A 26,956-nucleotide genomic window follows, 5' to 3' on the forward strand; every position below is an offset into this window, starting at 1 on the left:
TACTACACCAGTAAGGTCCCTGTCACCCGTGACTGCTAGATAATGACATGGACTGTCTAGGATAGGTTGAAGAGTATTTCATGGCAGCATTTGGTAATTTCCAGAATATACTAGGGTTCTCCTAATTATCTATAGGATGGTTTCTTGGCTGCACTGAGCCACCGTCACAAGATTCTCATGACTACTTCTTGAGCAAAGTCATGCCATTCACTTAAATTCATAAAATTCTTCATGTTCTGTATTCAGGTCACTAAGTTAGTAAGGTAGACCTTCTTGGGCTGACTTAAAGGCTGTAATCTCTTTAGGAGTGGCTTTACAAATTCTGAATCTCTGAATTATCAGAACTTGCCTTGTGGCATCCTACCTTTGGGTCAGAAAGACTCAAATATCAATATTTTAAGAAGGAACATTCTTCTTTCTGTTTTCTGTTCTTCCTTTCTTTTGTAGCACTTTCTAACAAGGATTAAATGATAGCTACGGTAGGCTTCAATCAGACAGCAAAACATCTTCCTTTAAGAGCTTTGACCTCTTCCTACGTGCGAGTGTGTTTGTATCTGAGGACAGTCTGCAGTAGGCCACACATGGACCCTGTCACCCACTAGGCCACACCAGAGCTTTGTTCTTCTGTTCTCACTAAGTCGTTCTTTATGTTCTGTATTCAGGTCATAGAGCATGAGCACCCAGTGAATAAGATTTCTTTCATCGCTCGCGATGTGACAGACAGCAGGGCGTTCGGTTATGTGTGTGGAGGGGAAGGCCAGCATCAGTTTTTTGCCATAAAAACTGGGCAGCAGGTAAGCTCCAAGTTTCAATGTCAGGCTGAGAACTGTTTTTTTATGGAGAGTCATAGTGTCTGCAGCTGAACTAGATCGATTGCTGGAAACAATTGAATATAGGAGAGTAAACTTTTTTTTTTTTTTTTTTTTTTGAGGCAGGCCTCATTATGTAGCCCAGGCTGGTCTCCAAAGATGGCAGAACTCCGGCTTCAGCCTCTTAAGTGGAAATTATAGGTGTGCAGCACCATGCCTAAAGGAGAGCCACATGATTCAGAGAATATCTGTCCCTTGTTAGTCTTTCATTGTTGTTTTAAGACAGAGGTTTGCTATGTAGCCAGGCTGACCTCGATCTTGTGGTGATCCTCCTGCCTCAGCTTTCCAAGTGCTGAGATTACAGGCAAATGAGCTCACCCCCAGTTTTAAAATATCCTTTTGAAAAGTCATCAACTCCCAAATGGTGTGTGGCACAAAGATATAGGAATGTATTTTCTTAAAAGGTCAACGCTGACTTTAGAACAAGTCAATTATTCCCAGAAACTGCAAGGAATTTTGAAAATAGTCATGGTACCTTTTCTTTTACCTAAATCCTCACTGGCTCTTCTGCCCTTTAAGTGTCTGGGGATTGCCGTGGCAATGTGTGTAGAGAGAAGGTGATTGCTCTAAACCAGGGGAAGGAGCCAGGAAGAGCACTCGGTGGTCTAAGCCTCTGCCTGGCAAGTGCAAAGACCCGGGTTCAAGGACCCGGGTTCAATCCCCAGTACTGCATGCCATGCTAGTCCCATGCCAAACCAGCCATCTAAACCAGGCATTGTGGCACATGCCTGTAATCCCAGCGCTGGGGAGGCTGAGACAGGAACACTACAAGTCCAAGCTGTGTAGCAAGACCCTGTACCAAGCAAATAAATAAAAAGGTTAAAAAATAAAAAATAAACCAGGGGAAGCAAGGAAAGAGTTTTAAGAGAAAAAAAGAGATCAGTACCAATGAAAACTAATGGAGACACAGAAGAAAATAAGTAAGATAATGATGCTATTTTCTCTTGCTTTAGGCTGAACCATTAGTCGTTGATCTTAAAGACCTTTTTCAAGTTATCTATAATGTAAAGAAAAAGGAAGAGGAAAAGAAACAGGCAAGTACTACTTGACACAGGCTCTTTTGATTGAAGGCCTGTTGAGGACCACGCTGATAGCTATGTGCACATACGGCTAGCTGGACTCTTGGGTCTGCAGGACTCTTCAGGGTCCAGAATTGTCTGTGCTTCCCAGTGGGTGATACTGCAGATTTCCATCCCTGCCTCTTAGCTTTTCTCCCCAAAAACTTGTGTTGGTTACAGGAGCTTCACAGAAAAATCTCCTTCCTGTTTAAAAATTCTATTCAAATCCAGTATCTGTGTGAAAAGGGAAAGGTAGTGTCCTCACAGGTGAAATCCGCAGCACTCTGGCCTTACGCATATGCGTGCCTAAGTCTGTTGGTTCTTTTATCTCACCTTGTCTTGCTGCAAACACTTCACTGAAATTGTGTCTTTCCTTACAGGCAGAAGAAGCCAGCAAAGCAGTTGAGGTAAAACCACATCTCTACTTCTCGCGAACTAGGGGTGCAGTGCGTGGGAGCTTTTCTTTGCTGTCTGCCCAGGCCCTCTCCCCTCCTAGCTGTGTGTTTCTGGCCTCTCTGTTCATGGAAATACAGAGTTAAAGGATCAGCACCAAAATAGTAACTACCCAGTAAACACCACCATGTTAGGAAAGTAAATTCTGGAGGGAAAACTCATCAGCTACCCTTATGTGTCTGTGACTTTTTCAGAATGGAAGTGAGGCCCTAATGACTCTTGAGGACCAAAAAAACAAACTGAAATTGGTACGTATGGGATATTTCATGGTTCTTACTCTGCACGTGGGTCTACTTTCTGCAGACAATGATAATGCCTAATAGGTGTTGAATCCATGTGAAAATCCAACAGCAGCAAGTACTTCCCTAAACATTAGTGTAGCATTTATGTCATATACGAAGTAAACTTGAAGCTAATCCAAATATTTTTTAAGGGTGCATTTGTCTGGGGATATATTTACAGCTCCTGACCTAAATAACTGAATAGTAAATCTATATGAGTTAAGTGAAACTGCATTTGTGGGCTTTTGGGGATTTGTTTGTTTGTTTTATCTTTTTTTTTTCTTTTGAGACAGGGTCTTGCTATATAGTTCAGACTGACCTTGAACTCACTGTGTAGCTTAGACTGGCCTCAGACTCATTGTGATCCTCCTGTCTCAGCCTGCCAGTGAAAAATCCCTTAATGTGGGAAATAAAAAATTGCAACAATATTCAAAGTAATCCTTCCTAGTGGACACATCTGAATCTAATCCAAATACTTTTTTAAGGGTGTTGACCAGATGGATTTGTTTGGGGACATGTCTACACCTCCTGACCTAAATAGTCCAACAGTAAGTGCTTGTTTTTAAATTTGCAATGTAATGAAAATAACATCTATAATTCAAAATTGGCTATTAACCAGAAATCTCAAGCATCTTGTTGAAATTTGGAAGGTGACTGCTGATTTTTCCACATAAAGTGTAAAGGGCTTCTAGACTAAATGCAGACCTTGAGTCACCAAGGGAACCGATGGATACATTAGTGCTGCTTAGGGTTAAGTCTGAGCAATAGGCCAGGCCGTGTGATCTTTCATAGTATTACTTGGGTTAGAAGGAGAAGCTGATAGTAATTCTTGGCCTAAGCTGCTTGCAGGAGTTCTGATTGTTGCTCAACTAATCCTAAAGCTTCCTGGCCTCTTCAGCTTTCCCCTACCTTCTGTTGCAATCTAGCAGTGTAGCCTTGTGCAGTAAAATTTCAACAAAAGGCTCAATGTGTGCAAGCAAAGCCCACCCTTCTCAAAAACTTGGTAATTTTTAATAAATCATCACAGTATATCAAGACTTCTCAATTTCTGCTCGTAGTTACCAAAACTGTAAAAATAGAGCAGTGTTTTCTCTATGGGTAAGAAAATACTCCAGGAAAAAAGAACTTGTGCCCACAAAAGAGGGCCAGATTCAAGTTTTAAGCTCTGATCTTCAGACCTTCTAGGCACAAATGAAAATATTCGTGTATTTTTCAGTGACCCCTGGCAACTAGCATTATTTCTTAGCAGCTTCTTAAGTGCCTGCTTTTGGCAAAGCCCACCAGTAAAATGTACAATATTGGCACATGCAGGAATGTGCTGTCTAGCAGGGAGACTGACTTTAAATCTCATCCCAAAGCCGGCTAACTAATGCCTGTTAGGGGGCATTCACCTGCTTGTGAAAGGGATTGGGAGGGAGTTTTTAGACTTGGATGTGAAGGATAAGAGAATGATAACTAGACGAACAGAGAATTAGTCTAGTCTAATGGAAGAGCTGTTCAGTTAGGAGTCTCTTATGTCAAGAACTTAGCAAGCAAGTTTGCAAGACCAAGGAGGTCTCAAGAATTCAGATAGCAGGTTGGAGGCTGGGTAAGAGTCTCCCTAATTGTGGGAAACATCACTGCAGAAGCATGTGGGCCAGCAAAGGCAGGAGCAAGGCTCTTCTAGGCCCCCTCTACACAGATCAATTACCAGGGAGCACTGTGCCCGGCTCTGGGCACATGCAGCAAGAACCAGTCTAATGTTCTTTGAAAATGTGAGTCCTGACCTACTTGTCCATAGAACCTTTCTCTTCAATGTTTGCTGAGATACTAGATCAGATGAGCCTCTCTCTGGGATTTTTCTCTTTTGGTTCCTAAACAACACTGCCCACAGCACAGTATTCAAAGGGTTATACTAAGAGAGTAAAAGCACCCAAGATACAAAGTGGGGTCCCAGAAAGGGGCAGTAAAGTCCTGTGCTGATGCCTCTGTTGACTTTAGCTCACAGTTGCTCTACAAAGTGTGAAGTGAGAAAGAAATAAAAATCAATTAGAGTTCATTAGTGGCTCCATTGACTGTAGTTTCCCCAGTGTGCTTATGTTGCAAACTAAGTGCCAGTCATTATGACATGATTTTGTTAGAAAATCACTTAAGTATTAATTCTTCTGTACTGTGTGTGTGTGTGTGTGTGTGTGTGAGAGAGAGAGAGAGAGAGAGAGAGAGAGAGAGAGAGAGAGGAAGACAGAGACAGAGAGAGGGAGAGAAAGGGAAATAAAGGGAGGCAGGGAGAGGGAGGGAGGGAGAGAGAGAGAGAGAGAGAGATGCTCTTTAACATTAAAAACTTGACCATTTGAAAGCTTGGTTAATATGAGAAGAATGTAAGGTACGGTCCACCATCAAGGAGATTAAATCTAATACAAAGGAGGGACCAGGTTAAAAAGTTGAAGTATTATGTGACCACTTGTGCATATCCCACATGACCCCATGGTGTGCACATAGGGAATGCTGAACTAGAAAGATAATTGGGAAAGGCTTTGTAAAGAATCTGAATTTGAGGGCCCAGATGTGGTGGCACATACCTGTAATCTCAGTGCTTGAGAGGCTGGTGCGGGAAGATCACCACTGTTTTGAGGCTAGCCTGGGCTATAGAGTGAGGTCAAGGCCAGCCTGATATACAGACTGAGATGTTTCAAAAAACAAAAAAAAAAAAAAACAAAAAAAAAAAAAAAATCTGATTTTGAGTTGGGCTTTTGCATTGGTGATAAGGCCAGACTCAAAGTGGATACTACTATGATCATTTTGAAAACTGGTCTACAGCGGCTTAATGCACATGCGAGAGAGCAGGAAGCCACCAGTGGCCTTCAGCAAGCAAGTCCTGGATTTGGTGAGCTAGAATGAGTACCTGAGCTGAGTCACAAGAAGGGAGCACTAGAACTCAGGCGTTAAAGCCTCAACCATTGTGCACATGCCTGTCCAATTGCCTGGATGGCTCTGTTACATGTTCCCCTGAAGAACAGGTCTGTGCTTCACATTTCTGCATCTGGGGACTGTCAGGTACTTGGGTGGCCCAGGGTGTGAGTGCAGACCAGCAGAGCAGAAGCTCTGGCCCCTGGGGTAGATCAGGAGTCCCACCTGTCATCTCTGAACGAGACTTCACCTGGGACTGACACAACCCGGACCTGAAGAAGCCTTGTACATTTCACTTGTAGGGTGACGATTCAGAGGTGTAACTTTTGGCTCCTGTTTGGTGTCCTAAGAACTTCTGAAGTATTTGAAAAGGAGAACTCTGCCCGCTGAGAACACCCATCTGTTCTAATGTAGAGGTGGCTCATAATAAAACAATAAATATCAAAATCACAAACTTTGTAATACATTTTGCCCTACCTTTTGATTTTTAAAACATCTCTTCATTAAGAGATCTTCCAATCCATTTCTTTGATTAAAAATTTTGAAATTACAAGCTGTATCTTGTGAAAAATTCTTATAATTATAAACCTGACTTTTCAAAATTATGTTTTTATGCCTCCTAGTAATGAAGCCAAAAGATAGGACGTCACTGAAGTCTGATTTTTCTTTCTTTTCTTTGGTCACACAAAGTAGGATGTGAACTTTCATTTTCTCTAAAAGTTAAGAAAACCTACTTGAGTCCTCCTATATGTACAAATCTGAGAAGTTAATATTCCCTGAGATTTGTTTTTTGTTTCAGTGATCAAAAATTGAGTGCTGTGCTCAGTTTCATGCGGTTTATCTTCCATCTTTGAAACATGTGTCTGTTATTTTCTATGGCTAGCATAATTGAGTATTTAATGCATTGAAGTCAGAAAGAAAGGATCTGTATGAGACTCCTATCCCAGAGTGAAATGTGATTTGTTAGGTCAGTAATTAGAATACAGATGTTAGTTTTATCAAATTTTATACTGAAAAAAAGTATGAAAATAGAGAGACCAAATAGTCAAAATATTAGAAAAATGATAGGAGTAGTAGAGCTAGGCATGTGGTGTTGTGTCACTCAGATTCAGACTGAGCCACATCTTTACACCTAAATGGACTAATTGAATTAACACGCAATAGATGGAATCACTTCTACTGCATAGGGGCCTACATGCCATATTCTGAAAAATGTTTCTAAATACAAGGAGTAATATGTGAGAGTTCAGATGCAACAAGTGTTTTGAGTGGCAGAGAAGGCCATAGGCAAAAGGGGGTAGATCCATGGAAGAGACTTGGATGGTAAGGGTGAGATCCAACTTGGAAACACCTCCAAGAGCCTTCAGTTTTGAAAGAGGCATTCTCGCAGGCTGTGAAGTGAAGGGAAATTGTTTTTCCCTCTAGGAGAAACATCTGAACCAATTACATGGAAATTTAGCTCACTTTCATTACAGTGAGAACTGGGCAATGTGAAAGCATTAGCCAGTGCATTCCTTCATGTAGAGGGGAGGTGCTAATGACTGGGGGGGATAGGAGTGACACCCGGATGTGGTGCTGGGGCAGGGCTAGACATCTGAAGTAACTTTATGAACTTGAGCATATTTAGATAATCCTGTAGAATGACACCAAGCTCACAGGTGGGAAGTAAAACGATGCTGACAAGGAGCTCAGTCCATCCAGCTGCATGCAGGAAGGGTGAGGAGAGACAGGAAGTAAGCAAGAGTACGATTTTGCTTAATGAAGGACCAATAAAGCTGAGAAATACAAGAGCAGGTTGTGAGGGAGGGGAGGTGTACTTGAGTGTGCAGTCAGCAGGGCTTCCTGGTAGTGGGCGGTAGTGGGAGGAAAGGGAGGAAGACGGAGCTAGTGGCGTGGGGCCATCCAGTGTACGGAGAGCGAATTTGGACGGGATTTCAGTGCTCCTAGTCATTTTATAGTTTACTCATTTGAAGCCATAACATGGACTAACACTGTCTTCTTTTTTTTTTTCTTCCCAAATGTGATAGGAAAGCAAAGATATCCTGTTAGTGGATCTAAACTCTGAAATCGACACCAATCAAAATTCTTTAAGAGAAAATCCGTTCTTAACAAATGGCATCACCTCCTGCTCTCTTCCTCGACCAAAACCTCAGGCGTCCTTCTTGCCTGAAAATGCCTTTTCTGCCAATCTCAACTTCTTTCCCACACCTAATCCTGATCCTTTCCGTGATGATCCTTTTGCACAGCCAGACCAATCGACACCCTCTGCGTTTGATTCTCTCAAACCTCCAGATCAGAAGAAAGAGAATTTGTGTAGTTTGTCTACTCCACTGAGTAATGGGCCCCAAAATGGTGATGTTGATTACTTTGATCAGCAATTTGACCAGATCTCTAACCGGACTGGCAAACAGGAAGTTCAGGCAGGCCCGTGGCCCTTTTCAAGCACGCAAAGCCAGCCAGCAATGAGAACTCAAAACGGGGTATCTGAAAGAGAACACAACGGCTTCCATATCAAATCTTCCCCAAACCCTTTTGTGGGAAACCCTCCCGCAGGACTCTCTGTACCGAATGGCACAAAGCAGGACTTGGAAAGCCCTGTCCAGTCCACACCACATGACTCCATAGCTATTATCCCACCTCCACAAAGTACCAAACCGGGAAGAGGCAGAAGGACTGCTAAGGTGAACTGTCTTCTCCACATCTCCATTAGCAGAGTGCATGCTCGGTACCCGAGGGTGGTGTGACGCAAGCTGTCTCTTCCCCCTGCTCTTGTAGTTCCCCATGTGGCTGTAACTAGAAGGTGGGATAAGGCACATCTGGTCTCCGGGACACCTTCCTAGGATGGCCGTTTTTTCTAAGCTTCTCGGCAGTGTTTGTCACATCTGCTTTCCGTTTGCATGTCTTGTCCTTTAATACTAAACTAAACACAAGTTTTTCCATTTTTAACGCTGCTATGCTTCTCTACCCCTGGTAAGTTTGATTGTGGTGTTCTGGGTGGGAGGGCAAGTATCAGTATCGCTGTGATTCCCCTTGTCCACCCCCCATACTAATACCCGCAGCGCACACCCATCATTGCATTAATGCCCACAGGGGTGGTGGTGTACCATTCTCATATCACCCCCTTTACATGTTGACTTAATAACCCATTTTCTTAAAAGAACCTTACCAGCTTCATTCAAATGCAGTTTCTATGTGTATCTTTTTAAAACTCATAGCAATATGCAATTTTACCTTATCATTAGCTATCTTTTCCATGTAGACTCAGTAAGATCCAGGGAGACAATCAGAATTACATAGGATACTTATGTGTTGTCGCCTGTGCTTTCCCAGCTTCAGGCCTTGAGCCAATCAGAAGACCACACTGATACAAGTGAATTAATGAAATCAGATTTCGTTTTTCAAGTCCTGGGTTATGTCAGTCTGTAAGCCCCAATAGTTCACCCGTTGTAATAATATTTATCTTTCTGTGTCTTCCCTTTTGGTCTTTTGGGTAGTTTTTATTTATTTTGGCAGCTGTCATTTATTAGTAATAGGAAAAGTGTCCTTTGTGTGGACCTCAGGTGTGGGGTAAGGAGTAGGAAGCAGCTCAGGGCTGTGTTTCACTGTTCCTGAGTAACTCTTCTCCCTCCCTCCTGCCCTGTCAGTCTTCGACAAATGACTTGCTCGCGTCAGACATCTTTGCTCCTCCCGTCTCAGAACCTCCAGGCCAGACGTCGCCCACAGGACAGTCTGCAGCCCCACAGACCAACCCCTTGGATCTCTTCAAGACAAGTGTTCCTACCCCCATCGGGCCTCTTGCGAGTCTAGGTAGGTGCCTGAAGGTGGGGCTGGGCACGCCTGCTGCTTTCATTCTTGCACCCTGATACACAGGGGAAGGCATTTCTTATCCACAGCGGGGTCCTGGGTGGAAACCTGCAAATCCAGGTAGCTCTTCTCTCTTCTACTCCTGCACAACCCACCACCATTTCTACTCTCATCCTGTAACTGAGACTTGGCTCCTCCAGTTGGCACATGATGAGAAATCTGTGTTCAGTATCATAGGTACCCAAACCAACTGGTCACGTTCTCTTGGGAGATGGCTCGAAGGGAACATGACGCTCAGGGCAGCTTCAGGGGTGAAAGGAGGAGATGAAAGAGTCTCGTCTGTTGTCTGTGTTGGCAGAGTAGTAAGGCGCATGCCTTTCGTGTCATTTGCCATGACAGAGTATAGGTCCAGCCCCTCTCTCAAGTTAGATCCCTTTTTGAAGCAGTATGTGCTTCAAGATGGGTCTAAGCGAAGTCTATCGCAAGTCAGATCTAGGATGAGAGTCTTGGGTTCTGGGCCCAGATGTGTCCCTCGGCATAGGTAAGCATGAAACTCTCATACATCGCAGTCAGCCGTAAGTACTTTCTCCTCAGAAGATCTTTGCTAGTAGTTTCCTAGCAGAGAGTCTCTGTTGTTAGAAGGTAAGTCCTTTAAACCTGGACTTGCAGGAAGCATAAAGCGGTGACAAAGTCCTGGGAATATAGCTCAGGCACAAAGGCTTGCCTGGCAGGCACAAGGTCCAGAGTTCAATTCCAGTACCAAAAAAAGTAAAAAGAAAAGAGCAGCTACAAGAGGAGGTGCTCCCATGTGTGACGGGGTGTCCTCAGCTACCTCAGCCACTGAGCCTCTCTGCTGTGGGATGATGGGAAAGGCCATCTGCCTAAGGGCTTGTCCTGCTGCTCTTTTTCCGTAGCCTCCAGCCCTTTCTGGTTTCCTAATACAATTTGAAGAAACCCCAATAGTTCTTCTTGCTGTCTTGCTGGGGACTGTCTTTGTTTTTCTGCATCTTGGCACCTCTATAAGTTTGAGTAGCCTGTAGTATGGGAGGTGAGGTATATTAGATAGAGGAGAACTCTCCCTCCTTGATGAAATTTGTCCAGAGTTCTTGGTTTGCATTGCCTCTTGCAGTCAGTCACTGGGACGCTCTGCTGCTGCTGCCCCTTCTTTTTCTTCTTCCTACTCCTCCCCTTCTTTTCTCTTCCATCTCTGTTTTCTTCCTCCCTCTGCTGTTTTCCTGCAAAGGAAAACATTTTGGTTCTGTCACCAGAGATCTGCTTAGATCATATCAGGGTGGGGGTGGGGGGTACTTAGTGGCTGAAATCCATGCTTGGGTGAAAAGAAGCTGCTGTGTCCGGGTTTCTGCTTGGTGTTTTCTTCAGGAGGCTCTCCCTAAACCCTTCGTGTCTCTCACATCTTCCTCTCTCTGCTGGATCTGTAGCCTGCATCCCCGGTAGAGCAGGTTGGTGTCTTTCCTGAACAGAAAAGCAGAAAACTTGCATGCGATGTTTGTGGCCGGATCACATCCCAGAGCTTTGCAGTCTAATATCAATGCCCTGAAGGATTTTTACAGCCAATATTTAACAAGTCAGCCTGAAAATACAGCTGGACCCTATAACTGTTAATTTATTCAGACGAAGTGAAGCTTTTTGGCTAGGTGCCTCCGTGGAGGCCTTGGGGTATACAACTGCAGAATACTGATGATTCTTTTAAGTTTGGACATGGAACTCAAACTGAGCCCTACAGTATAGCCCCTGTCCACTAGCAGAGATACTCAGCCAAGCCATGGAAGGTTGGAGGTCTGGCTTCCGCTAGGCCCAGCTGGGGGACTGTCTCCTCTGGAGACCCGGGGGTGGGGAGAGGGTGGTAGCGGAAGCTGAGCCCTCGGCTTTGCCTTGCTTGCCGCCCCACGTTTTGATGTAGCTTCAAAAGGTAATAAAATTAATGTTTTATATCCACGCTGCCTTTTCCTTAGTCCTTGCCATTACTTTCTTCAGCTGGGCTGTAAATGTCTTAGAAATACAACATGCGGAATGTGGTGGATGGGAATGGAGGCTGCAATCAGCATGCACTGGGGAAGTCTTTCATTCCTGGAAAATAAAACAGTTTTCTCTTTCACAAACATCACTCTTACTGATGTTGTCTATGACTAAAGCTGTGAATTTTCCAAACAAATGCCAAGTAGTCCACAGTGAAAGCCGATACAATGTTCTTTTTTTTTTTTTTTTCATATCTTACTGGTGAAAATTATTAAAGAATCTGGCTTCAGCTAATAAAATTTAAATAAGTTTGTTTTAGAACACTAACAATAACTTTTTTCAAACTGAGCTCAGACTTTTAAGACTTATAGACTATAAGAGAAATTGTCCCCTGGTTTGAAGAGATGCATTCTTCATTGCAAATGAAGTCTGATTTCCATTTCTAGGACATTAAATACCATTTTGAAAAAAAAAAAAAAGTGCTCTAGTGCCTTCCCATCAAAGAGGAAAAATGGGAGAACAAGGTGCCAGATTCCAATCCAGCATGCCAGACTTTGTCTCTGTGGTCATAGGCTGTGACCGCCTCAATTTTAATTACATTTTTATCCAGTTCCCTCAAGCATGTTGATTAAGTAAGGTGGCCATTATTGCACCTTGTCTTATTGTGAGTACAAATGTATTCCCAGCCACCTGGCCAGCCTTCCTGACAATAGAGCGTTGAAATGATAAGCAGGTCTACGAAAGAATATTTGGCTAGATCAACTCTAAATGCCATTTGATAAGTACTAACTCAAGAAGCAAAAAGATTCCTACCCCAAGTGTGAAGCCTTCTTCAGAATCGATTAGAAGTCAAAGAATAACCAGCCTTAAACCTCAAAGCAAGTAGGCTTTGGGTGCAGAATGTCAGCGTCATCCATTAAGAAGCTGAACTTGGGCTTTTGTCAGTGGCGGCAGTTTTCTGACTCATTAATACACTCGGGAGGAGGAAGGCGAGAAGGTGTCCTCGCTACTAGAAGACATTGGGAATATACCTCTCGAGAGGAGGGGAATTGGGGACACGTGTGTTTTCATGACTTAACTGATTGTTAAGGTACATGGCAAGGATTCAGACAGTGAGCTGTCCACCCACTCAGACCCCTTGTCCTGTGCAGTTTCTTGTTTCCTTTATCATTTGTCTTCCCTTTCTTATTTAAATACTCTTCTAATTTCTGGGAAGGTTTAGCGAATGACACATGGCAGGAAGTACTTTTATTTGAAACCGCTTTCCCAGGATAACAGTCATTCTGGGGTGGAAGCATGTTGGAACCTCATGCACGTGCATGACAGCTGGATTCCCTGTCTCCAAGCCCAAGCCAGCTGCTAAGGGGCTAGTCCAGGACTCGGAGCACCCTGTGCATTGTCTTCATGGTTTCCTCATCAGTGGGATTTGTATGTAGATGTGTTCACATGATAAATCATGTCCTGCTGTTGTCGGGCTCTGGTCTGATTGTTTGATTGGTTTTGGTTTTTTGGGACAGGGTGTGTCTCTGTTACTCTTCTCTCATTGCTGGGACAAATACCCAATACCCAAAATGAAGGAAGGAAAGGTCATTCACAGTGACTGGAGGTTTCAGTCCATACTCAGTTGGCTCCAAGGCGGGCTGGCACGTGGCAGAGAGCAACTTTTCATGGCAGTGGCAAAGAGCAGAGAGCAAAATGGAGGAGTAGCAGCAACAGTGACAACAGAGAGGAAATCTGTCTCTCTGTCTCTCTTATGTTACATTCAGGCTATCTGCCCCAGGCTAGATGTAGCTCTCACACCCATAATCCTGGAAGTACTAAGACCCATCATCCCAGTGGACCATGAGTTAATCTCAAATTCTAGAGGTCCCCACCCCATAACTGCATGAGGCTTTGAGGGGACGAGACACAAACCATAACAGGGTTTCACTGTGTCATTCAGTCTGTCCTTGAATTCACTGTGTAGCCCAGGCTGGCCTCAGACCCCTAGTGATTCTCCTGCCTCAGCCTTCCCAGAGCTGGGATTACAGGTGTGTGGCATGATAGATTTGATCTCGTTGTTTGAGATACATCAGTTTCATTGGTTTTTGTTACTGCTTATGCGTGATGAAGAGAGTTTTTCATAGGCATGCATAGATTACATTATCCTTCTGGTGAGGCAAGTCAGAAAGGTGTGGTACAAAGAACACAGGCCCCCAAATGCAACCAGCAACACGTACTAGTTATGGCGTATCAGCCAGGTGACTTTTGGGGTGACCGAATGGCCCAGAGCTTTAATTTCAGGCTACATAGACCCTCTTTAAGGCTCCTCGGAACTCAGGCTTTCACAAACTCGGGAGTCCACTTCGAGCTCGTGTCCTGATAAGTCCCTTCTCCCTCTTCCCCCAGGCGGTGTACCAGTGTCGCCCCCGCACGCGGGACCGTGGAGCCCACCGATTGTCTTTAACCAGTCCACTCCCATGGTCCCGGGAGCCACGGTGGTGGGTCAGCCCGCCGTGTTCAGCCAGCCAGTTGTTTTTGGTACTAGCCCAGCTGTGCAGTGTTGGAACCATCCTGCACCCTTCGGATCCTCAGCATCCCCCCCACCCCCTGCCGCTTGGGGTTCTTCCGTGTCGGTGGTACCCAGCGCCTGGCCGGCAGCAAGCTCGCTGGGGAACCCTTTCCAGAGCAACGTGTTTCCTCCGCCGCCCGCTCAGCCCTCCGCTGTGCTGCCCTCGCTCGTGGTCGGTCCGCCCCAGCCGCCTCCCAGAACTGCCCCTCCGAAGGACATCCCCAGCGACGCCTTCACTGCCTTGGACCCGCTCGGGGACACAGAAGTCAAGGAAGTGAAAGAAATGTTTAAGGACTTCCAGTTGCGGCAGCCCCCTGCCGTGCCCTCGAGGAAGGGCGAGCAGCCTTGCTCCGGAGCGTCCAGCGCCTTCTCCAGTTATTTCAACAGCAAAGTAGGCATTCCCCAGGAGAGTGTGGACCACGATGATTTCGATGCTAATCAGCTATTGAACAAGCTCAACAATCTCCTTGGTAAGTTCCTCCCTCCCTCATCTGCCTGCTGTACCGACTGTTAGTGCTGCCGTGGGGGCCCAGCAGGTCCTTCAGGAATGCTGTCCTGCCCACCCATGCATGGCCTTACTCCTGCTTTCTTTGGCATTCGGTGGTTATGGAGACAAGACAACCATTTACCTTTTTTTGTTTTTTGATTTTCATAGTTACTTTTTTTTTTTTTAATATTTATTTATTTATTTATTTTGTGTGTGTGTGGCCAGCTCAGCCCACCAGGGGGCGGGGCTGGCTGGCATGTGGTGCTGGGGGATTGAACCGCGGTCCCTGTGCTTTGTTTAGCTTAGCTTGTTCTAAGTAGGTGCCTTAGACCACTGAGCCATCTCACCAGCCCCCATAGTTACTTTTTTTTCCCATAATTTTATTGAGAAACATAGCAATGAGACAGTTTTAAACCAAATTGGTAGGACAGTTTCAATACATTGCATACATTCTTCCTAGTGGTTAATTGCTGTACAAGATGCAGACATGATATCCTATTTACAAACACCATTAGAACAAATCCCTCTAATCATTAAGAGAATGTAACTATATATCTATCCTAACCTTTTGAATACACAGATACAAAATAGACATTCATCTGTATCCCTTTTTTTTTTTTTTTTTGTTTAGTTCCGTTATTTGAATATTATAGGTGTGTTAACTCAGCAAAATATTCTAAAAGAGTCCAGTAGCCCATAATAGCATTGGGTCTTCCGCTTCACTGGCAGTGTCAGAAATTATTGACCTGAGTCCCCTACAGCTCAACATAACAGCATGGCTTTATTTCCTATATTTCGTCTTCATACTTTTCTACTGGATGGTTAAGACCAAGGTAAAGCAGGACCTATGCAACAAGAATTGTAGCTTTTGGGTCTGATAAGGTCAGTGAAATGCCCTCAGGATTTATCCTGAGATCCTGTACCTCAGATTGTAGAACCTTTGTCAGTGTCAGCCATGTGGATGAGTCACGGCCAATGCTTGGCCAGTGTGCTTTCTGTGAAAGCCTGAGAGAATGTTTTCTCTCCATGTGACTCTCCATAGGCACACTGTACATCATTGATCACTTTCCTCTTTTGCCCCATAATCTCCTTGATCAGAAAATTTGGGACACCAATAAACTTCTCTTCTGGTGGATTAACAACTATTTACCTTTTGGAGCCAGTGATTGACTCTTAGCCCATTTTAAAGATCGGCCCAATGCTGCCCTCTAGTGGTAGCTATTAAAAGGGCTGTCAAGAGCTATTGAATTATGGACTGGAGGACCTTATAACAAAGCTGCTCTCATTTCCCATTGCCTTCAGGGAGCTCTGAATCTCTAACATTTCAGACCAATGCAGGTGGCTTTCACTTCTCAGTTAAGCTAGACTTGCTTACAGTCGTCGCTGAACATCCTAATATTTGGTAATGATTTTTATTGCACCAGTGCAAATTTCAAACGTACATAATTCAGTATCAAAGATAAAGTGAGTTGGGGGGGTGTATCACCAGGGAGGACGTCTCGCTTACTAACTGCTTGGAATGTTTCCTTCTAGAACCACCAAAGCCAGCTCCCAGACAAGGTGCCCAGTCAGTTACCAAACCTAGCAACAAAGCGTTTGAGAACCCTTTCTCTAAGGATGCCTTCAGCTCCCCGCAGCCCTCCGTAAGTGTCAACTCCCAGAAGCTGGTGCTCCGCGTACACCCGCACAGTGCCCCAGCTTCCCGAGTGAGCCTTGCCTGCATCGTAAATTTCGGATGACAGTGTCTGTTTTACTAAGGTTTGCCCTTGGGAACCTTCGCAGTATAAGCATGCCTTCAAACTGGACTAAGATTATTTTTACAGGAGCGGCTTTCTCCTGGGATTGAGAAATAATAGGTAGCAAACACCATTCTTTTCTCATTTCTCCTGGCTTCTGAAAGCAGTTTGAGAGAAAATTGAACCAAAATACCATCTTAAAAGCCATTAAAATATTTCAATTCTATTTATTTATTTAATACAGGCTTACAGGGTCTCACTACACAGATCAGACTCGTAGATGATCCTCCTGTTTTTCAGCCTTCCCAGCGCTGGGATTACAGGCATGCACCACCACGCCCAGTCTCAGTTGCTATCTCAGCATGCCCCAGAGGCGGGGCCAGCCTGGTAGGCTGGGGGTTGAACCCCCAGCCCCTGCATCTGCCTAAGCAGGCAGTTTAATCTGCTGAGCTATCTGGCCAGCCCTGAAAGTTTAGGTGTTAAGGTTCTACCTGTGATTCTGTAGCTCAATAATGTTCCCCACATTGAGGAGGTGAAGGCAATTCACCTGAACCTTGATTTTGAGTAAGTAGTGTATGTCACCGTCTATAAACAGGCGGGCACAAATCATGATAAGCTCATTGATTGATTTATGATCTAAATGACTTTTAAAGGAATTTAAGAACTCTTAATTATGTTTTTGGTATGACTATAGTTATGTTTGTTGCCTGAATTATATTTCTTTAGATGGCTTCCCCTCAACCTGCGTCTTCTGATGCGTACAGGGACGCTTTTGGAAATCCTTTTGCCTAACTTCGTAAGTAGGAGATCCCATTAAGCTTATGTGTGGGGAAGATGTTGTGAGTAAAGAGTGAGATTTTAGTTTCAGAATCAGAAAGAAGTTAAATATCTGTAATTTAATAGTAATAGATGTAGAAATCAGTACAGAGTTAATTCAATAATGATGGGCTATTTGCAAGGAGAATTATTATGTACATCAAGATATGATGTGATCATGGGATTGAGCTCAGGTTTCAATGTTTCCATTCTGAATGGAAGCAAAACTCAGTATAACACACATATTTTGAGCTTTCTAGCTTTTTAATGTTCATATTGAAGTGAGTGCAAAGTGTTCCCATAGTAACTTCGGTTCCACTCATCTGAGGACCTTCCGGAGCCACCAAACAAGTCCACTAAATAGATAATGGTCATGACTCTCTGCCACGTACCTCTTTGTAAGCCCTCTTGGTTGGTCTGTGATAGTATCTAAATTGTTGGCAGCTGTTTCTGTCTCCCTCAGAAGCAGCAAAAGATCAGAATCAGTCAGAAGGCGCACTCTCCTGCAGTGGGCTCCTTGTCAGATAAGCTCATAGGCGTGCCCACCTGCAACCCAGCCCCTGGTAAATTAGATACAGTAAGCCATTAACAATAGTAATAATTAACAAAAAATAGCCTATTATGTTAATGGGTTGGATGAAGATAAATTGTGAAAGAAACAACTACTATTACTGAGCACTTGCGTGTGTTGAGTCACCTTATTACTTGTTCTACGTTTCTTACCATATTCAGCTCTTCACATCAGCCCTGGGAGACTCTGTTATTGACATTCTTAATAGTGATTAGATATTTAACATATTGATATTTGACTCTAACCGTGAGTTTTGTTCTTTGTATTTTTATAGGAACTTGGAAGGCTGACTTTCCAGAGGAACGAAAAGGTTGGCCTTAGTAGTCAAGGACAAAGCTGATAGCCAGACACGTCCTGACACTGCCCTTGTTCCAGCTTTAACGAATTATCTGTTGCCTTATTTCTTGTTGCCTCTTCCCCTTGTAAAATTCCTTTCACTTTCTGTCTAGGCTAAAGCTAAACGGAATCTATGGCTTTAAGTAAATTGAGTCCCTAAACTCTTTAGTTCGAATGTAAATGACGTAGCCTTCCTGCCAAATTCTTACCACCGTGTTCCTGTGCCCTCACACGCTGTACCTTCTGCCTTCTGGTTGGGCCATGCTGATGCCACCATCAGATACCATTTTGAATAAATGGCCAATTCCTTCCCCTTAATTTGAGAATTCTGTTTCAGAGCAAAAAACCTAAAATTCCAGTAGAACAATACATCTTCTTAAAAGAACTTCCAACCATCACTTACAGAAAATTTTTTGAATAAAATGGAAGTCCAGCCTTTCCTCAGATGCTTTGGAATCTCATCCACCTGAGGACAGTTTTAAAGCTATTTCTCCCAGATCAGCTTCTCTCCCAGCCAAGAGTGTCCTTTTGCTAACTCTCTAGTATTACAAACGAGGGAGACACATTATCCATTTCTTTGCCTTTTCCCTCTGATTCTTTTTTCAATCTGTTTCGTTCCTGGATTCAGATACCACCCCCTCCAGGTTTTTTTGTTTATTTGATTGTTTGGTTTTTATTATTGTTGTTACTGTTTTTACAAACAATAGATTTTCATGGGGTTAAAAAAAATATCAAATGATTCACAGACCGGGAGCCAGTCTTTGTTGTAAGTAAATGCTAGTCCCAGAGCTACTAGTATATGCCCTATAACCTTCCATGGACTAGGGGACCATCCTCAAGCCGAAGTTCAGAGGAGCAGTGAATGTGGAAGAAAACTTGAACTTCACTCGGTAATGAAGGGCCATGTTCTACCGAGGAGCACATCACGAAGCTCAGTGGGACTGGTGCTTTGGTGGGGCTGTCATGCCAGGCCTTTATCAAGGAACTGGAAAACTTTTCTTGAGGCCATGCTTTCATACTTACTAGGAAGATAAATGGAAGGGGGAAAGGTAATGAACAAGTATTTGGTGTTATCGTCAGACATCTAATGCCTGCAATATTTTTCTCCCATAACCTTGGAAACTTTCCCAGGGCATCTTTAGTCCTATTGTTAGCCCGGTTCTGAAGGATGTGTGCTTGCCAAAATTATTTTGTTTTATGTGAGGTTTTTTAAATGTTATCTCTTGACCCTTAGTGCTCAGGTTCTTGTGGGTGTTAATCAATCACATCCAACGTTACCTTTCCGAGGGAGAGACAGGATGATCGCTCAGGATTTATAAACAAGCTGGCCTTGGGAGCCTCTGCAGATTAACTTCAAGTAGTCTGAGCTGAAGCCCTGTGGTTTTGCATTTAATGGTAATAGCTGATTATATATGGCACAATTTTTCCGTCTGGCTTCCTACGCTGTCATAAACAGAGACTTGAAATAGTACTTTAAAGGTCCACAGACCTGGAAGTGCTGAACTGGAGGTATCTGTTTCTAGGGAGTTGACTTTTTGAAGCTGATGATCAGCCATGCAGCTGTTTTGTACATACTTACTTTCTCTTGCACTTTTCTGTATGCAAATGAAAGCTATAAATTTACTCATTTCAATAAACTGGAATGGCAAAATCTCTGGTGTTACCGCCAGTTTATTCTGATATTCAGCTTTTCTTTGAGTTGACCATTATGGGACAAAGCACACCAGTGTCAAGTAAGTAGATGAGGCGAGGTGTGGTGGCATATGCCTGTAAGCTCAGCTCTGGGGAGGCTGAGGCAGGAGGGTTATGAGTTTGAGACCAGCCTGGACTACAAAGTGAGATCGACGCCAGTCTGAACTGCATAGTGAGGCCCTGTCTCAAAAAGACAAGTATAATAATAATAATAATACTAATAATAATATAGGTAAATGTGAGTTACATTACATTCCAGATTGTCCAGCACGTTCACTGAAAAAAAACCAAAAGGGTAATAATAGCAGAACCCTTGGAATGACAAGGAGGTTCAGAATCCCAAAGAAAGGAAAGAGGTAATCCATGAAACAGAAGCGTAAGAAAGTTACCATCTAGTCTCCTGATGTATTCTCAGAGCCACAAAAGCTTTCGTTGCTGGCAGGGTAGCGGAGCTTGGTAGGCAAGACGTACGTCAGAGCAGCCCGAGCCGGTGCCCAGCGCAGACCCAGCCATGAGCACTGCTCCGGGCCGCTCTGCCTCCCCTGTGCCTCCTTCCTTGGTCTTTATGGAATCAAGTCGGATCCTGCTAGGACTACATGAGGGGATGAGTCTCGGCTGGTGCCGGCTGCTTAGTACAGCTGCAGTGTGAGGTAAGTAGCTCAGGGTGTGCTTTTATCATGAAACTAGAAACAGACCTGGAAGAAGAGCTCTTTCAGGAAGACCTGGAGGGGGTAGGGAGGGTAGCTCAGTAGATAATGTCCCTAGCATGTCCCCTGCAGAAAACAAACGGGTAACAATAGCAGAACCCTTGGTACCACGAGGAGGGAATCCAAAGCAGGTCGTGCCCAGCTAAGGAAATCACAACTTTCTCTAGGGTAAAATTCACCTATCTTTTCTTTTTTTAAAAAAATATTTATTTAGTTTGTGTGTGTGGCCAGCTCAGCCCACCAGAGGGCGGGACTGGCTGGCATGTGGTGCTGGGGGATTGAACCGCGGTCCCTGTGCTTTGCTTAGCTTAGCTTGTTCTAAGTAGGTGCTTTAGAACACTGAGCCATCTCACCAGCCCTCACCTATCTTTTCATGCACTTTGTGGGGTGCCTGGCATTGCTGCCTTCTTCTCCTTACCTGGGAGAGCTGACCTCCTGACAGCAGTCGGGTCCTAAAGCAGACTGCACACAAAAGCAGCTACCAGAGAAACTGGACGCAGGCTGCAGCTGAGGTGGAGAGACCGCGAGAAGGATGCGCTGCACAAATCCTCCGGCTTACCAAGGTGCTCTGCGGGGTGTCTGAGTGCCTGTGCCAGTGTGGCCCTTCCTTGTGGCTTAATCTTCAGTGCCTTGCCAAGCGTAAGGCACTGGGCTTATTGTACAGAACAGCATTCATCTTTCAACCCTGTGGAGCCGCTGCAGACCAGCAGAGGAAGGTGCGGCTCTGCACGTGTCAGTGGCGCTATCCGTCCGGACTGTGCTGGGAGTTCAGTCTAGCAAGGGAACTCCTTTCAGGTACGAAGAGGGTTTCATGTGTGTGCGCAGTAACACCCTAGCTGTACCAGCCAGGTTTCTCTCACACAGCGAAACAAGAGCAGGAGGTGCTGACTTTCCAGAGGTCGTCTTGTGTTTGTGAAGCTCTGGCTGGTTCCTTTTTACTCACACAGCCATAGCCGCATGCTAGCGTGGCACATGCGCTTCAGCACCACAGCGAGGGGCTCCAGCACCTAAGGGACTTTCTCAGGAGTATTGGATGGTGAAACTGCAGTAATAGGTTGTGTAAGTGGGTGATGTTAAACCCTCCACTGAAACGCTAACCGTGGTGTTCAGGGAGAGCCCGGTGGTGACTGTGTCCTTGCTGCTGAGAGCAAGGAGGGGCAAGAGTAGAGCGGGCAGCAAACTTGGAGCTCACTGGACTGCATCACCTGGTGAGTGAGGAGCACTGGCCCGCACGCTTGGCATGGTTTCAATGCAAAGTCAGTGAAAGATGGGAGCTGCCCGGCAGCTCCTGGTAAAGGTTTAAGCCGTTACTGTTTGAGGAGATTGCTAAATAGTAAAGCACCTAATTCCTGCTGGGAAATGATGTGCTTTGATTTAATTCCCCTCTAAAAATAACTAAAATGCAAGTCTAAGCTGATCTGCCAAACATGAATGGAAACAAACCTAGGTACCACAATGGAAACAAACCATTACCACAACCCTGGTAATGTCCTAAGTCCCGAAATGCCGAGGATGGAACACAGCCAGCCATTTGTCATCTCACCTAATGAGTGACCCAGCCCCTCACTTGCCCTTGCTTTTCTGGAAGGTATGCACTTAATTAGTAAGCCTTTGCTTGCACCGGGGGCACACAAATGCTCATCTCCCAGGAGACCACAGTGTGGGGTGCTCGGTCAGTGAAGAAGATGATTATATTAAACAAGCCTGAACTGAAAGAATTCAAGACTTTTTCTCAGGATGATAGTTGTGGAGTTTCATATCAGTTCTTTTAGTTGACTTGATCATGTCTTCAAGCTTCAATTATTATTTTATTGGAAGGAAGGAGAAAGGGAGGAAAGGAGAGAAGAGAGAGACACAAAGAGAAGAGAGACACGGACAAAAGGAGAGGTACAGTTCCGAAAGTCAGAAAGGAACCCAGCAGGCCCAGAGCTGAGACATGTTTGGAATGTGCCTCCTCAAACTGCCTACCTAATCATTGGCTAATTGGTCATCGTAGAGTCTGAGGTCAGCTGAGATGAGAGTATTGGTCATAAGAGCTAACAGAAGGGCCGGCCAGTTAGCTCAGTGGATTAAAGTGCCTGCTTAGGCAGGTGCAGAGACCGGGGTTCCATGCCAGACATGCTGCGCTGGCCTTGTCCCCGGGGCGCACTGAGACAGCGACTGAGACTGGGCTTGGTGGTGTGCGCCTATAATCCCATCACTTGGGAGACCACAAATGGGAGAATCACTATGAGTCTGATCTGTGTAGTGAGATCCTGTAGACCCTGTACTAAATACATTAAAAAAAAAAAAAAAAAAAAAAACAAAACTAACAGAGAAGGAAGAGAATGGTGAGGTTGACCTGACATTTGCCTCCTCTTCCTTTCCTGGCCAGAAAGATCATTTTAGGACCTTGATGGTAGGAAGCTGAAGGGGCTGCCTCCTTTTGATAAAAGGCCCAGGGAGTTCTCAGCACAGGTCTCCACTAAAAGAATGGATGGAATATGATAGTGAGAAGGCTCACAGTAGCTAAAAATGAGAGGTGTCTTAGATCTGCTCTACCGTGAATTGCACAGACTGCACGGCTTCAGAAATGACTATTTATTCCTCGCAATTCTGAAGGCTGAAGAATTGGAGACCAAGGTCCATGCACATTAGGTATCTTAAATATTTCTGTACTGCTCTTCAGTGGGCCTTCTGGGAAGAGATTAAGTGTAAGGAACCCAGCTCATAAAGACATTAACACCCCTGAGGGCTGTACTGCAGGGCTTCATAGAAACCTCATTGCCACACAAAGGCCCACTTACTGCTAATACCTTGTTAAGGTTGCAGTGTTTAATTTTGGGGGTGAGACAAGAGCGTGACCCATCACAGTAGGGATTTCTATTTTCACAAAAATGTTTAGGCTGGTAGCTGCTAGTGTCTGCTTAGTACCTCACCAAGGGCTAAGACATAGTCTCTTACATAGCCTTTCCCTCTGGCCACTGTGACTTCCTGTTCTCATGTTTATTGTCCATTGGCCACAAAAGGGCTATGAAACTCTAGAATGATGCATGTTCAAGGTGCATAGAAAGGAAAAGGGAAGTACAGCCCATGGCCACTTCTTGCCACAGCCCTTTGAGCTCTTCCCCGTGACCCCCAGTAGACTTCTGCTATGTCATTTTGGACACATGCCCACTCCTAGCTGCAAGGGAGGCTGTGGAGTGAAGCTTCTAGGCCTTCTCTACTTCTGTGGTGAAAATAAAGGCAGAAGCAGCATAAGCCACACAATCAGTGGAGATCAGGGCAAAATAAAAGTGCTGCATGCACCAGTAAAAGAAAAAAAAAAATGCCATTAAATGCTCGAAAATAGAAATCTTTTTAAAGATGTTTAATTTCTGCAATTTCTCTCAGTTTGTCATAATACATTTTGTTTTCTATTTAGTAGTGTGTATGTGTGTGTTTGTCTTTTTTTTTTTTAAAGACAGGATCTCACTATGTAATTCAGACTGGTTTCAACTCACTGTATAGCTCAGACTGACCTGGTTTGATCTCAGGGTGATCCTGCCACCTCAGCCTCCAGAGTGCTGGGATTACAGGCATGCACCATTATACCTGGCTTATTGGTGTTCTAGGTAAAGTAAAATCTTAAAAAGTATTAGTGTGAGTTTTTCAATTAATTTTTAATGTATATGTATAATTGCCAAAACTATGTAATTTGTATTGCATAAGCTATATGTGCAGGTTTTAGGACATGAGTTCCATTCTTATCAGAGCAGTAGAAACCACACAAAACTGACCCAACTGTGTCTTTTTTCTTCCCTCTTTCCTGCTTCTCCTTTTCTTTCTTCCTCTACCCTCATTTGGCCCTTCTACCCCCTCTTCCTTCTGTACTGGTGCCTGAACTCAAGGCCTTCACACTGTACAGCATTCTCAGTCCCTTTGCTTTTTGTTTTTAAATCTTGAGACAGGTTCTAAGTTGCCCAGAATGAACTTGAAATCCTCCTTCCTCAGCTGCCCCAAGTTCCAGGTGTGTACCACAAGGACAGGGTTTTATTACATTTTTTGATACCTATTACATTCTATTAGTACTGCCTACCTTTAACTCACTGATAAGGACTGGAAAAACAAAAAGGGATTGTGGTTCTCTCTGTCCTTTTTTTCCCTTCTATGCCATTATTTCCAGTCTGACTAGCTGGCTGAACAAGGAGGTAGCACTAGAAAGAAAGACGGCAGTGTTTCTAGACAGAGTGTTTCTTCCAGTGCTGGAAGCAAGCTCTGATTCCAGTGTGGCCTCTCACACGGTCAGCACCTATCCCAGCGGCCCCCTACTTTTCTTTCCACTCAACCAGAAACAACACACTTGCTCACACTTTCACTCTGCATCTGTGAACTCCCACAGCGCTAGAACCCCTCTCAGTCCTGTGCTCATAAGCAGTGTCATGCAGAAGAGGGACACATGGCGCCTATTCCTGTATTTCTGGGCATGCACCATTTTCCCATCAGATTTTTCCTCCCAAACAAAAACTCAAACATAAGATGGTTGAGAATGGCAAAAGGGCAAGAGCAAGTGTTCAGCTGGCTGTGGAACATCCTGAGAGCTGAGTTCTGTGCTGCTGCCTGGCCCGCACCCATGGTGAGGGGGCCAGAAGGGGTAGAAATGGGGATGATCAGCCAGTGCAGCCCCACCTGCCCGAGTGCTTGTGTCACTCAGAGTCGGCACCCAAAAACACAGATCACAGCTTCCTGGAGCTTCAGAGCACCCTCAGGACCACAGGGCACTTGGGCCAAAATCAGTTATGAGGTGCCATGCCTAGAAGATGGGAACTGCAGATTCCTGAGCACTGGTGTCTGTTGTTGGCATCATGAAAATCCTCAAAAATAATAAAAATTGAGAGGGATTCAGGGAAGCAAAGTCACTGCATGAGAGGTGCGGTGGATTGCCAATGGCGGGCAACTTGTTACGCTGCTGGAGCTGTTGGAACTGTTGGAAGCTGCACTCTTGGGCTGTTCTGCTGAGGACCTTGTGCTGACTTTCCCGATGAACTTGGCTGTTCTCATTGGAGGATCTCAGCACCTTGTTGTCACAGAGAATGGCTACAGTTCATTTTGGGGAAATCCTGTTCCTTAAATTGATCATTGCCTCAGAAAGGGAAGATGGTTCAAAAAAATTGTTATAAGCTGTTATAGCATTGTTATAAGCTGTAGGTCTTCAGCTGGACTCATGCAGAATATTAGGATCCAGGCCCTCAGCTGGATTCTTTGGTCTGTAGTATATGGACAGATTGATTGCACTCTCTTTTGTATATAATTATTTGAGTAATTGTTGTAAATAATCTTATAAAACATAGTCTTGTATTGTAATGTTTCCCTTGCAAAACCCAAAACTATGATAAGATGCTTTGATTCTTTTTTCTTTATGAGAAAAAAAGGAAAGGGTCTTACTATATAATTTGGCTGGCCTTTAGCTCACTCAGTATGTATCCCAGGCTGCCCTCAAGAATGTGGCAATCCTCTTGACTCAGTCTCCTTAGTGTTACGAAAATAGACATGCCCCACCACACCCAGAAAGAGGCTTTACTATTAACCTTGGTTAAGCTTAAAGAAATGTGCTACTTCAGTGGTAAAGATAGTAGGAACAGGGCCATAAAATTCCCCAGCTTCTTACTTTCTCGAGTGCTTAGCATTCCCACTTTGTCTCATAACCAGCACCACATGGCCAGTTTGGAAAAGCAGTGGATTAGGGATGGTCCACGGGGTCACTGAATAAGAGCAGCAAATGTCCACTTTGCATTTATTGTGAGCAGACATTGTTATGATCATGTTTCAATAAGCAATTTAATTTCTTTATCAAATCTCTGAGGTGGCTCCCACTATTGTATTGAAAGATACAGTTGTATAGAATGATTAAAAATAAAAGAGAGAGAGAGAGAGAGAAAGCATCAATAACCATCCATGGTCACACAGGTAGAAAGTTGCTGAAAGGAAATCTCAGGGGTAGGCCACGTCCTTTTACGTAATCTTGTTGACCACATAACTACTTCAGTGTTCAAAAAATTGGACATCTCCTTTATTTTAGGAGATCTTATAATCAACACAATTTTTATTCTCTTCTGAAGTGTTTCCTTTACACTTTCTATAACCAATGTTTATCACAACAATGCATGAAAAACTGTTTTCAGCCATTTTTAATGAGGCCAATTGATTCCTATTTGACCTTTCCAAAGCACAGGTTCAGAATAAATGATCACTTCATAGTTCGATTTTCTACCAGTTGTTAAAATATTTACACATCAATTTAGCTTCGTTGCCAGTCCATGCTAAGCTAGGTACTTAGCTTAAGGAAATGTTTTTAATGCAAGATTTCGCCACTTATGGTGAAAGATGGATTCTGGGAAATGTTCTCTTGATGTCTTCTACATTATAAATCAGAAACTATGTTGTATCTGCTCTTAGTTGGGCTCAGTATGACTTATTTAGTGTGTTCTCTCTCTTTTTTTTTTTTTTTGTTACTGTGATCAACAACTGAGAAAAATTTAAAGAAGAAAATGTTTTATTTTGGTTCCTGATATCAGAGTTTTCAGTCTATGTAGGCTGGATATGAAACTGAGCAATTATGGTGGAAGGGTGTGGTAACTCACCTCGTGGCTGTCAGGAAGGACATGGTGTGGGGTGAAGAGAGAAAATAAGGGAGTGGGGCAATAGAAGGCGAGAGAGCCAGTGCTCTGGCTGGATTCTACCTTCTCCATTTTTCTTTTTCTTTCTTTCTTTTTT

The 26,956-nt window shown here is 44.1% G+C and overlaps 1 protein-coding gene across 4 annotated transcripts in view; it reads left to right on the forward strand.

Annotated features, from left to right (window-relative positions):
* Dab2 (DAB2, clathrin adaptor protein) overlaps nt 1-19,471 on the forward strand; it is a 57,699-nt gene extending 38,228 nt beyond the window's left edge. For 2 of the 4 annotated variants that reach the window (XM_023711839.1, XM_023711834.1), the window contains exons 5-15: nt 663-794; nt 1,823-1,903; nt 2,308-2,334; nt 2,575-2,628; nt 3,147-3,209; nt 7,575-8,228; nt 9,192-9,354; nt 13,717-14,349; nt 15,900-16,009; nt 16,829-16,898; nt 17,764-19,471. In XM_023711839.1, the coding sequence (XP_023567607.1) occupies nt 663-794; nt 1,823-1,903; nt 2,308-2,334; nt 2,575-2,628; nt 3,147-3,209; nt 7,575-8,228; nt 9,192-9,354; nt 13,717-14,349; nt 15,900-16,009; nt 16,829-16,894 (1,983 nt within the window). In that variant the 3' untranslated portion in view covers nt 16,895-16,898; nt 17,764-19,471. The remainder of the gene's footprint in view (nt 1-662; nt 795-1,822; nt 1,904-2,307; nt 2,335-2,574; nt 2,629-3,146; nt 3,210-7,574; nt 8,229-9,191; nt 9,355-13,716; nt 14,350-15,899; nt 16,010-16,828; nt 16,899-17,763) is intronic. The other 2 variants (XM_023711847.1, XM_023711850.1) reach the window with 2 other exon arrangements.
* The last annotated feature ends 7,485 nt before the right edge of the window (nt 19,472-26,956 follow it).

The sequence above is a fragment of the Octodon degus genome, unplaced genomic scaffold (genome assembly GCF_000260255.1).
Source record: "Octodon degus isolate 3935 unplaced genomic scaffold, OctDeg1.0 scaffold00002, whole genome shotgun sequence".
NCBI lineage: Eukaryota > Metazoa > Chordata > Mammalia > Rodentia > Octodontidae > Octodon > Octodon degus.